Here is a 12,925-nt window from a genome sequence, read left to right as displayed (position 1 = left end):
ATGCCACTTCCTTTTCTTATAGTTTTCTCTACAAAATAACTGTTATTGGGGAAAATGGACGGTGGAGCACACAAGAGGGTACAGTCAAAGCTAGGAGATGACTTTGAGCGGGCCTGCTACATTTGCAGCAGGTCACCAAGAATCCATCCCATCTTCTACCTTAAAAGCAAAGGCTGACTAATACTAGTTTATGGAAAACAGGCAATTACACAAAATACAGAGTTGGAACCAAAATTTGTTTTTAAAATGTGAGTTTTTTTAACACTTGAAGTATTTCATTCTTAACTCTCAATTATATAATTACAAAAAAAAAATCCAAGTTTCAGGAAAACATACTTAATCCTAACATAAAATTCATGTCACTTATCACAAAGACAGTCAAATGTATAAAGGAGAACCAAAACAGCAGCAGTATTTACAAATTTAAACTACATGAGATGTTGTGAACAATCTTTTGTTAATAAACAGCACATTACATACTTTTACATACTACATTTCAAAAATGCATCTGTGAATAATGTGATAAAGCGCATAGTGTTGAAGACTTTAAATTAAATTCAAGGTCATCATGTTGAAGACCTGAAATTAAATTCAAGGTCGTAGTGATGAAAAATTTAAAGTCAAGGTCTTAGCGATAAAGACTTTAAATTCAAAGACAGATTGTCTAAGGACAAACCACTAGCGTTCAAGTTGTTTAGTCAATTAGTTCTCTGTGAGTACAAAATATTAGGAATCACTAAATGGATTAGCCTAATTACAAATTTTGATCATTTCTAAATAACTCACAACTGCAAGTCTTTTCACAGAATCAGTCACATAGTTTCTCTCTATCCTTGTGCAGGTATTTTAAATCCTTATTCAAAACAATTCCCTCTCCATTTCTAGATTTTTGTAAGTATAAAATATTTGAAAACAAAGGTATGTCTGTTCCTTAGCTAGAGAACTATTCTTCCATTGACTCCTGGAAGAGAAAAAAAAGATTCCCATTTCCTCCTCTACCTCAAACACACAAAGCAAACCCAAACAATCCAATTCCTAATGTAGTGTCACATAGAACCCAGGGCCTGAAACAATATTTCATGCTAGTTTTCCTGCTATATGCAGAGAACACTTTAGTTATTTACATTATTGAGAAATCTATTTAACAGCCTAGAATCATCCTAGTGCTTCCATCAGCAGAAGGCTTGCTAAAAAAGGCGTGAGCAACGGCGTCTGCGAATGGGAACATCAAAGACTCTCCTCCGTCTCTCCTCTTCATCATCTTCATCTGATTCATCCATATCTGCTGAATCATCATCCTCGTCTTCCTCTTCTTCCTCCTCCTCCTCTTCTTCCATCTCTTCATATTCATCAGGACCCATTTCCTTTAAAGAGAAAACAATCTTTTGATAAGAAGAGCATCTATCAGTTTATTTAACAGTTATTTCATGTAAATTCTCATTTATCTAGAATTCAAACAACCAGACATGCCAAATGTGAATTTCCATAGACTTGAACAGTGTATTCTCACAACACACATGTTGATGCAACATTCTGGAGTGGATTTTGTATCTTGTGTTAAATAATGCTCAGTGTGGTTTTTGTTGTTGTTGTTTAATGGAAGATCTTCTTTTTTAAAAAATTGTTTATTTTAAAATTTTCTTAGAGACAAGTTCTTGCTATGTTGCCTAGGCTAGCCTCGAACTCCTGGGCTCAAGCAATTCTCCCACCTCAGTCTCCCGAGTAGCTGGGACTACAGGTGCATGCGACGCAGCCCGGCTCAGTATGGTTTTAATGGATGAATATTTCACTAAGCCAGTACTTATTTTTTATATAGTAGTTGATAATTCATAGAAGGTAGCAAACAGACCACTTGTAACAATCCAAGATACAGTTTTACTGAACTTATATTCATACACTGAATAATAATTATTAATCTATATACTTACAGAAAAGAGGATATGAAAATATTAATCAAGTATGACCTCTACTGGTAACTTTTATGCACTGTCAACAAGAACTCTTAAGATTTTTATTGAGCTCCTACTATAAAGACACATCATTTCAATTCAACCATCAGTAGCCTCTACTTTTTAAAAAAATACTTTTATTTTTTTAGTGGCTTGAAACAACAACAGTCATTATTATCTCTCATGGTTCATGTGGGTTGGTATTTGGGAGGTATTCAGTGGAGTGGTTCTGGGTTGGGGTCTCCTGTGACGTTGCAGTCAGATGGTAGGTGGAACTGCAGTCATTTCACGAGCATCTTCATTCACATCTCTGGTACCTGCGCGTGATGATCCAAATATCTGGAATCTGAAACAGCTGGGGCTCCTGGGTGCCTCCCTCTATCTCTATGTGATGTCTCTACATGGTCTCTTCTGCATGATGGCTTCATGGTAGCTGGACTTCTTACATGGTGGCTCAGGGTGTCAAAGACACATGTCCCAGGAGAGAGAGAGAGAACTCTAGGCTGAAGGAATATTACCTTTTTCTAACTCAGAAATCACAGTGTCACTTTGCCAATTCATTTTAAGTACATACCTAAGATCAACCCACACTGGAGGGAAATGACAGCCTCTATTTTTAAATTACCTTGATGGAGGCTCTCAGATTAGGACAGTAGTGATGTTGAACGTGCATCTGAATATCTCTTGGAAATGTCAATTCTGCCCATGCAATGTCTCTACTCAAGCCATGACTTACTCTGCTGTCAATGTTCTCTCTCACACATTTGAGACACAATGGGAGGAGTTGCTACATTGAACAGAATTCTGAACAGTAAGGACCTACTGGGTACTCTGGAAAGTATGGGGCAACCTGGGGCATGATGTCAGCCACAGTCCTTCCACCAAGGCTTTTATGGTGTTGCGTGATCCAGCACCCCATTATCCCTCTGATCTCATCTCTAGCCCCTCTCCCTGTAGTTCACTGCACTCCAGCTACACTGGCCTCCTTGGATCAAGCACACCAAGCACATTATTGTTTCAGAACCTCCACATGTGCTGCTCCTTTGCTTCAAACACTTGTCTCCCACATATCCACCTAATTCCCTCTGCTCCTTTCACGTTTCAGCTTAAATGTCACTGAGGTCTCTCCTGACCCATCTTTATATTAGAACAACCTAACAATACATTCTTTATCTCTTTTACTCTGCTGTTTCTCCATAGCACTTATTACTACTTAACATAAGGACACAGTGTTTATTGTTACAGTTTGTTTCTTTGAATTGGAATGTAAATTTCAAGGCAGGGAATTTGATTATATTGTTTATCACAGTACTCAATAAATAGCTGTTGTACAAGCAAATGAATTAATGTAGGAGAAAGGAAATGTGTCACTTAGGATTTATTATAACACTAACAATAACAGAGAAAATATACACTGATATGACTTATAGGACATTACATTCTTTTTATCTTTGGATTTATTTGTTTAATCTAAGGAATGAAGACTTTGAAATTCAGTTAGGAGGTCCAAAAGGTGGGAAAGGGAAAGGCTTGGGAAGTTCTAAAACATGTTATCTGAGTAGTATGATTATTAATTATCTTAATGAAGAAGAAAACAGAAAAACTGTTAAAGAACTCAATGTGGCTAAGGAGAGAGATTGCTCAGAAAAGAAGTGTACACACACACACACAGCAGATGCAGAAAGGAACACACAGAGAGTGGAAATGTGCAGCCGGAGCCTCTAAAAGTGCCCCCAACAAGCCAAACACGCATACCACCTAGACCAAGAAAAGACATAAGACCAACTAATGCATATTTCCAAGAGGCATTCCAAGGAGAAAGAAAAAGGAAGTGTTAAGCCTACGAATTAATCAGACTGGTAGAGGATGAAAAAGCAGAACAATTCTCCATATCAGGAAACTAATATTCAAACAGGAAAGGTCAACAAATACAACCCCCATGGCTTTTTTAATGTCGGTAAGAAGTAAGTCCAGAATTCTCATTTTATTTCTCATCCTTGAGAGAAAACATTTTCCACAAGGTAGGTCAAGATTTTATATGTTTATTTGTGGTTAGAAGGAAACGAAAACTAATAAGAAAGAACATAGTTAAGGGAGAGCTGAACATGAAATGGGTTTATTATTGTCATTTAAAAAGGAACTAATAAGTAAATCTTGTAAAACTTTCTCAGTTTTAATTTCTGATATGGTAAGTGTTAATACAATCAACATAAGCAAGAATTCTTCGGAGTCCTCAGTAAGTTTTTAGAGTTTCAGGGGGTCATGAGACTGAAAGTTGACAACCGCTGTCCTTAAATAAAGACTACTTTACACCCACCCTAACAAACATTAAAAACAAACAAGATGCCAAAGGATCAAGTTGACCCAATAGTAACTCAACTGCCTACCAAAACAAACCTCAATGCTCTTTAAACTTTAGGACAAGGAATATTATCAGCAATAAAGATGGAGATTTCATAATGATGAAAGAATTATGTCATTAAAAATACATCATAATCCTTAGCATATTTGCATATAATTATACAGCTTCAAAATACATGAAGCAAACCTGATAGGCCTAAAAAGAGAAACAAAAAACTATAATTATATTTGGAGATTTCAACAATCATCTCTCACTTGTTGATAGGACAAAGACCAAAAAAAAAAAAAAATCAACAAGTATACAGAAGACTTGAAAAACACTGTCAACCAATTTGACCTATCATTTGTAGAATAATATTCCCCAAAATAGCAGAATGTACATTATTTTCAAATATACAAGGATCATTTACCAAGATAAACCATAATTTTGGGCCATAAAACATTTAGGATTGAAAATACAGAGCAAATTCTCTAACCACAATAAATTTTAAAAATCAATAGTCAAAAGATAACTGAAAACTCCCCAAATGTTTGAAAATTAACACATTTCTAGAAAAGTCATAGATCAAAATTAAATTACAAGGGAAATCTAACACTATTTTGAACTACACGTTCATGAAAACACATCACAACTTGTGAAATGCAGCTAAAACAGTGCTTGGAGAGAAAAAAGGTCTAAAATTACTAATATAAACTTCTACCTTAAAAAAGCTAGAAGAAAAGCAAATTAAACTCAAAGTAGAAGGAAAGAAATAAAGATAACTGCAGAAATCAATGCAATAGAAAATAAGCAAATAGAGAAAATTAGTAAAACCAAAAGTTGCTCCTTTAAATGATCAATAAAAATTATAAACCCCTAGCTAAAGCAATGAACAAAAGATATAAATTAACAATATTAAGAACAAAAGAGGACATGTGATTATGGCTTTTGTAGCCATTAAAAGGATATCAAGGGAATACTGTCAATAACTTTATACCAATAAATTCAACATTTAGATGGAATGGACAAATTCCTTGAAAGGCACAAATTACCAAAACTGAAACAAGAAGAAATAGAAAATATGAATATTAAAGAAATTAAATTCAAATTTCAAAATTTTTCCACAAACAGAACTCTAGCCCCTGATAACTTCACTGATGAATCATATCAAACATGTAAGGATAAGATTATTCCAAACTCATACAGATACTGGGCCAGTCAAAAAAGGAATTCTGTTATCCTAAGTAGCAAATTCCCAGTACTGGAAATACAGTTTCTGGCATTCCTCCACTGGGAAGAAAGCTAAATCTTCACTTCCAAACGCACACTGTAGATTCTTTTCACTAGATATGCCACATAGGTAATGGCCCAAAGTCTCATTATCAGCCTTCTCTTTCCAAACTGGAGTTGAAAATGTGTCAGCTCTGGGTCAGATTAATATCATGTCCATCTTCCCAAATTTATACCCATCCATCAGGGTCATTCCAGAAGCTAGAGGGTATTTTCCAAAGATTCAACACCTACAACTCAATTGCACTCTGGGTATATAATTCATATTTTATCCCCATTGTATAACTGGAGCTTCATAATTTTCTTTAATCATGTTATAGTCTCTAAGATTGGGGTTACTGTTACACTTGTCATAAGGTAACCCTAAAAACAAGATTTTAATAATATACCTAGTTGACTTAAGAAATGATCCCAGAGAGACTGCCAAAAGTATACATCTACACATTAAATTTTCTTTATAATGATCTTTCTGGAATATTTGTTTATTTGACATTAAATTGGAAGTTTGAGCAAAAACACTGTAAGAAGTTGTTTTCCCAGTCTTAAAGCTGATTCTAACTGGTCTAATGTGGTATTTCTCCTAATCTAAAACATTTAGGCCACTGAACAGTGAAAAAGAAGTTGAATCTTTAAAACAGATAGCAGAAATTCTCTGGTTAGAGACTATGGAGCCTCATTTACTTGTCCATTTCTCTCAATAAATTCACATGACCCCCAAGATATTTCCTCAAAATCTCTACGGTTCTCTGGAATGCAATTTATAAACTTAACTACTTGCCTGCCTTATCTGCAGTGTTAACCCTACAAAGTCACGTAAATCAGCACTAGAGGAAAATTTAACTTACCAATCGGGCTATAGACACCCTGAATGTTGGACATGCCATATGGAATCGGGGAATGGCAACATTAAAGATCTTGTCTTTAAAGTAAAGAAAGTGGAAGGTATAATATCCTTCCATATATCCTGATGTTGTAGAGAATGTGGTACAGCTTGTGTATTCATATACCCGACCTGGGCTGATGATTGGAAATTCACCTGCAGGGAAAACAGTAACAATAAACCAAAGTATAAAATTCATTTATTACAATAAATAAGGTATGGTCTCCATGGCATTATGTAAACTACATAATAGTAAATGCACAGTTAGAAAAAAAAATTCCAAAAGAAAATGTAACAAAATGTTAACAGTGATAGGACAATGAGTAGGTATTTTATTCCTCTTCACTTTTTTTTTTTTTTTTTTTTTTTGAGATAGAGTCTTGCTCTGTTGCCCAGGCTGGAGTGCAGTGGCATGATCTCAGCTCACTACAACCTCCACCTCCCAGGTTCAAGCGATTCTCCTGCCTCAGCCTCCCAAGTAGCTGGGATTACAAGTGCCTGCCACCATGCCCGGCTAATCTTTGTATTTTTAGTAGAGGCAGGGTTTTGCCACGTTGGTCAGACTGGTCTGAAACTCCCGACCTCAGGTGATTCGCCCACCTTGGCCTCCCAAAGTTCTGGGATATCAGGTAGGAGCCACTGCGCCTAGCCCTCTCAACATTTTTTTAATGTATTCCTCAAATTCCCTACAATGTAGAAGGTGGGAAGTATCTAGTGAAAAAAAAAAAACAAACAGAACAGAACAGGCATGTTTCTTTTTCAAAAAGCTTTGAGGCATTGAAGACACAACCTTTAAAATATGAGTAATAAAAAGCATTACAGACACCAGTTCAAACAGAGATAAGGGTAATCTAAATATTTTTAAAGTAGCAAGAAACAGAAACCTAAAACTGTGAAGATGCATCCTAAGCATTCAGATCAGACAAAATGGCACTCACAAGGGAGAGTCCTTACACCACTGAACCAAATGGCAGAAAAAGAACTGTGGTTTAATAAAACCTCTCTCTTAGCACTATATCCAGAAAATATTCCTGAACTCAAGCCCAGGAAAAAAAATTTGTTAAGTAAACATGTAGATCTATTCATAGCAATGAATTTAGAAAACCTTAAACTGGATTCTGCATATGCTTAGGACTGATAACAGAAGTACATAGCATAAATATGTTATTTTCCTGGAGCACATATTCAAACCTGAAGAATCTGAGGGCTCAGAGACTTCAGATAATCATAATCTTTAAGAAAGCCAAATGACAATGGTAACCACAACTAAAGTGACTGAAATCCACAAACAATAAAAATTCATGCCATTAATTTTAACATTTCCCCCCAAACTTCAAAAAAACATGACCAATACAAAATTTATTTCCCCTTTCTGCCCTATGTGTTCTAACCCACAAAATATAATGAATAATGAACCAGTTAAAAAAAAAAATGAAGGAAAAGCAAAGAACCCCAGGTGATCCACAGAAAGGGAAATCAATCCCTGAATAATTGAGTTTGCTATTATTTTAGAAAAGTTAATGCTTAAGGGATTAAATTAATAGGATAATGACCTTTTATGTTATATTTATGATGCAAAGTCTAAGACTTCTTCTAAGGAATTAATGTATAAACCTAAATCTTGGGTTCCATACCAACTACTCCAGGTCCTTGAACTTCTTCCACGTCACCCTTAGCATTTGTTATTCTCCAATAGCGACTGTCCAACTGACAGGCCTTCTCAGGAAGTGCATCCTTTGACATTTCAATCCTAGAGAAGGGAATGGGGTGGTAGAGACAAAAATCTGGCTTGTTTCTTTGGTTTAAGAGATACACTATTCAGGCTAACACTATGAAGAAAAATTTCCAAAAAATTAAGAAACCCAACCCAAAGTCCATGTTAGCCATCTATTTTTCTAAGTTCTCAAAGATACCGGCTTCATTAGCTGGATCCCTCTACAAAAATGCTTTTACTCAACTTACGCATTTGACTGTCAGTGTGGATCAACAATAGAAAGGGCAACACAAAATATGCAACATAATGGTAACAACAATCTTTTGCTGTTCAAATAAAGATCAAATTTGGCAAATGCTTTCTAGAAGATAGTGCCATGAAAAACTTCTGGAGAACTGAAAGTCTCTCTTTAACTGCATAAGGCTATACAACCCATTTCCCTTTTTTCCATTAGTTTCTAGAAAGTTTAAGGCAAAACGGCACCAGTTACTGGGATTACACTTTTTTTGTTTGAGACAGGGTCTCACTCTGCCACCCAGGCTGGAGTGCAGTGGCGTAATCTTGGGCTCACTGCTGCCTTGACATCCTAGGCTGAAGCCATCCTTCTGCCTCAGCCCCTCCAGTAGCCTGGACTACAGGCATGTGCCACTATACCAGGATAATTTTTTTTGAAATTTTTGTAGAGACAAGGTCTCACTATGTTGTCCAGGCTGGTATTGAACTCCTAAGCTCAAACAATCCTCCCACCTTGGCTTCCCAAAGTGCTGCGACTATAGGCGTGGGCCACCACGTCCAGCCTGGGATTACACTTTGACTCTGTTTCCCAATGCTATCGCTTTCCCCTTTCCCTAGGAATCTAGTGTCTCTTATATTCACTCTGAGTATCCTATAAGTATGCGTTGATATGTTTATTTTGAGCACATCTCAATCCTAGGCAGGATCTAAATCAAACAAGTAAAACAACAAATATCTATATACGTGTACTTGGATATAGCAAAGGTTGCATACAGTATCTAAATCCTAGGATGCTTCCAGGTAGTTATAGTTTACTAAAATACTTCCAGTATGCATATATGCATGTATGTGTATTTTAAAATATACTTATATATAACATAAAACACATAAAAATATATTTTAAAACACAGTATTCTTAATCCCTTAGGGCAATGAGTTATCTTTGTGTCATAGCACAGAATACTTCTAACTAATATAAATTTAAAATATTTGCTTCTTATTTAATAAAATTCAACGTCTAACACTATGTCTGGCATCCATGAAGCACGCAATACACATTTATTAGATTTTTTTAATTGAATATAAATAGGCCACATGAAATTTAAAATGCATGACTTTATTATGGCAATTTGACAGCTTCTAGAATACATTACAACTTAGAGCTTTAATGACGACTACAACTTAGTGGTCCATTTCCACAGTACCTGGCACAATACTTAATACCCAGTATATTTTCAAGAAATAACTTAAATAACTTAGAGGTTAATATGAAGTCCAAGTCCTCCATGACCACTATCTTAGAGAAAATGTATCCACCTTCCTCCCAACTTCAGCAAGTTCTTTCAAAATGTGTCTTACATATCATGTCGAATGGGACAATAGCAACATGTCCATTGGATATATCCCACCATTAACTGAAAGGCGACCCCATTTAAAATTCTCACCTGATTCGGTATGTGAAGAAATAGTGGGGTGGATGTACAGAGCTAAGTTCTGGCAGAAACGATGTGGAAACGGAAACAGTAATATCCCCAGTTGTTGCTACACACTCTGGATCGTGAACGTATCTAGGTAATTTAAAAATTAAACATTTTAAAATCTACAGGATTTAAAAGATACAATGCAAAATAGGTTATACTTTAGGACGAAAAATTTAAATCATATTTCAGACTCAGAAAAGTTCAATAATATTTGGGTATAGTCCTATTAAACTTAGAAGGAAACTAGAAAAAAACTATAAAACCTTGGTAACTCTGGATCAGTAATGACAGCAATCAAGGTTCAATGATCAGTGGTTCCAATAATGGACTGGTAATTAGCTTGGAAACAAAAATGAGCTTATTCAGTTTCCAGGGCTAAGGAAACTTTTGGGACATCTGAAAACCCAGCTACATGATGGCTAATGCTAAATGATGGCTCTGACAATAAAAATGTGCAAGTATGCTGTTCCCAGAAGCCTCTAATGTATAATCAGTCTATCATTTCTGCCAACCAGGCTATTATGAACCAGTATTACCTCCAATACTATCTAAAATACCTGAATGTTCCATTTAGAGATAATAAATATTTGCCAGGAATTAACAGTTACTGACTTGCTATTCATAATAAATCTATCAGTTGCCAAATAACTTTTTGTTTTTTTTTCAAAAATAAATTATATAGATACTATTAACCCATAGTTTCTAAATCAAAATCACCTTTTTCTTGATTCTTCCGGATAGGAAAAATACCAGTTGTCTAAGCATTTAGATGTTTGGCTTTAAGGTGAGAATAAAATAGTGAGATTGAAGACAATCTTCTATTATCAATCTCAATAGAGAGGTTTTATTATCAACCTTCTTGGGAAACTTCATTTCATGATCTGTGAGTTATCATTTTTTTCTGATTTACAATCATTTCAATCCAAAAAGACCTAAATAAAATACCTGAAAATTTGGTCCCTGATGATAGGGAAGCCACCTGATACAACATTTTTGACATAAGAGGTAAACCAGTCAGTAAAAGTAGCACCTATAAACCAGGAAAGGGAGAAAAAAAGAAAAGAACAAATAGTTTTATAAAATCTATATAGGAAACATTGTAATTCCTCTATACTTTACAGTATGATACCAAAACTAGAAACATTTATAGATATAATTGTGCTAATCATTTATAAGGTCAATTTCTATTCTCAATTCTATCTACCTTATTTCCTTGGGATTCTCCCCCTTTTCATCCCCCCAACTATTGTTAGAGAATCCGCCAATGACCTTCAAACTATTTTTTTACACTTACAATTAATCAAATTTTAAACTTTAATTCATTCTGGTACAAGAATGAAAAGCCTTCTTTCTGTAATTTATTGAACATATAGAACAAAGAAGATACAGCTATGTCTAGGAAGAAACTACAAGAAAAATATCAGTACCTATTCTCAGACTTCCCTGGTCCAGGTACATCCTGACTCAAGCACAAAATTTTGGCAGAAGCCAGGCTCAGTCTGGACATCTACCAGGGACATGGCATTGTGGAGTTCTGTGCATCAAGCCAATCCCAAAGTGGTCTAGTTGCACACTACTATAGATTTAATTGCACAGCGGTCCTCCATATTCTTAGTGACCAGCTCAAAGCAGAAAAGGATTACTGGAACAGTCTAGTCCAGACCATATATCAGTGATCTAATGATTGGATTATAACAAGTATTTACATGAATTAATAATGTTTACCCCTTCTAGGTAATATTTAACATAAGTCTGTCAGACCCCCCATTATTTACTGTTAATACATCTCAGTGCCTAGAACATATTAGTCCTTTAATTAATTTTGTTCAATGAATTTCTTTGTAATCTGGTTTCAATTAACCCAGTTTCTACACTCTGTCACACTGAATGTCATATGCTAAATGTGTAGTGTTTACTAATTATTCTATTTAGGGAATGATAGAAGATACATTTTGGCTTATATCTAAGGGTACAAGGCTTTAAGCTTTTAAAAGGCATCAACTGAGAGAAGGTAAACTATAATAGTTGGCTCTTTTCTCAATATCTATTAATGACCCATTCTGACCCATTATTTATTAAACACTTGTATTCAAGGTTCATTGATCATGTACCTACTTTGAGTAAGATATTAAGAAGCTATATAATGTCATTAAAATTCATAGAGGGTATAATTTTACATTTTTAGCACTAGTAATTTCTCTGAATTTTAAAAAATCATATATATGTATATTTTGTGGAAAAAATGTTATATAAGTAGAGACAAATTTGTGGTTTGCATAAAAAGATTGGCATGGTGTATTTTAATCTACCTTATTTTATTACAATACGGACCAGAGTGTATTCTTTAAGATGAGGACAGACTAGGCTGCACTCACTACTAAACTTATCTGACAGATTCCAGTTTTCTTAAATATCTATTAATAGCACACTGACCACCAGTTTATGCTATTTTGTGTGTTACCAGTCTAAACAAACTTAGTTGAATCAAGATGCAATTTTTATGTTCTAAGGTAATTTACCTTTTAAAGTGAGCCCATGTGTTGGGGTCTCTCTGATGGTTCTGGAGCTTTTTCAAGGCAGCTGAAAGGAAGCTCCTTTTTCGTCCTTTCTCCCCGCATTAACTTCCCACCTCATCTCTTCTCAGTGTCTCTCAATCTTTTGCTTTGCTCTCCCATTTTAAGAGAAATCCCAGCTACTGGCATAGTATTATTACACCTTAGTACTCTGCTGGAGTGGTGAGGTTCTACACACCATGTCAGATGAGCACCAAACTAAGAGTAAGGAACTCACAGAGGCTGGGCAGCAGCTTACCTTAGCACTTGGCTGCCTTTCATTTATAAACTGAGTAGCACTGCTGGACCACAGCCACTATGGTAATCTCTGAAAGTGTGTGCTATGCAAAAATACCAACGAGGGCAATGAGCACAGGAAACAGCTCCAGAGGGTGCTTAACTTAGAAACCAGAGACCACATGAGTCAGAGTGAGCTGAAAGCTAGGACCTACATTTAAAAGCGTTTTATAACTTACTAGGTAAG

General features: G+C 35.5%; 1 protein-coding gene across 1 annotated transcript in view; it reads right to left on the bottom strand.

Moving 5' to 3' along the window:
• Window positions 1-222: 222 nt before the first annotated feature.
• The window catches only part of FBXO3 (F-box protein 3), a 33,568-nt gene continuing 20,865 nt past the window's right edge, over window positions 223-12,925 (bottom strand). Inside the window, exons 7-11 of the mRNA XM_025356217.1 lie at window positions 10,835-10,919; window positions 9,854-9,976; window positions 8,095-8,210; window positions 6,426-6,616; window positions 223-1,364 (exon numbers count right to left, since the gene is read on the bottom strand). Coding sequence (XP_025212002.1) covers window positions 1,188-1,364; window positions 6,426-6,616; window positions 8,095-8,210; window positions 9,854-9,976; window positions 10,835-10,919 — 692 coding nt within the window. The 3' untranslated portion in view covers window positions 223-1,187. The remainder of the gene's footprint in view (window positions 1,365-6,425; window positions 6,617-8,094; window positions 8,211-9,853; window positions 9,977-10,834; window positions 10,920-12,925) is intronic.

The sequence above is a fragment of the Theropithecus gelada genome, chromosome 14, assembly GCF_003255815.1.
Source record: "Theropithecus gelada isolate Dixy chromosome 14, Tgel_1.0, whole genome shotgun sequence".
Classification (NCBI taxonomy): domain Eukaryota; kingdom Metazoa; phylum Chordata; class Mammalia; order Primates; family Cercopithecidae; genus Theropithecus; species Theropithecus gelada.
Note: the sequence above shows the minus strand (reverse complement) of the source record. Positions and strands in the feature narration are given on the sequence as shown.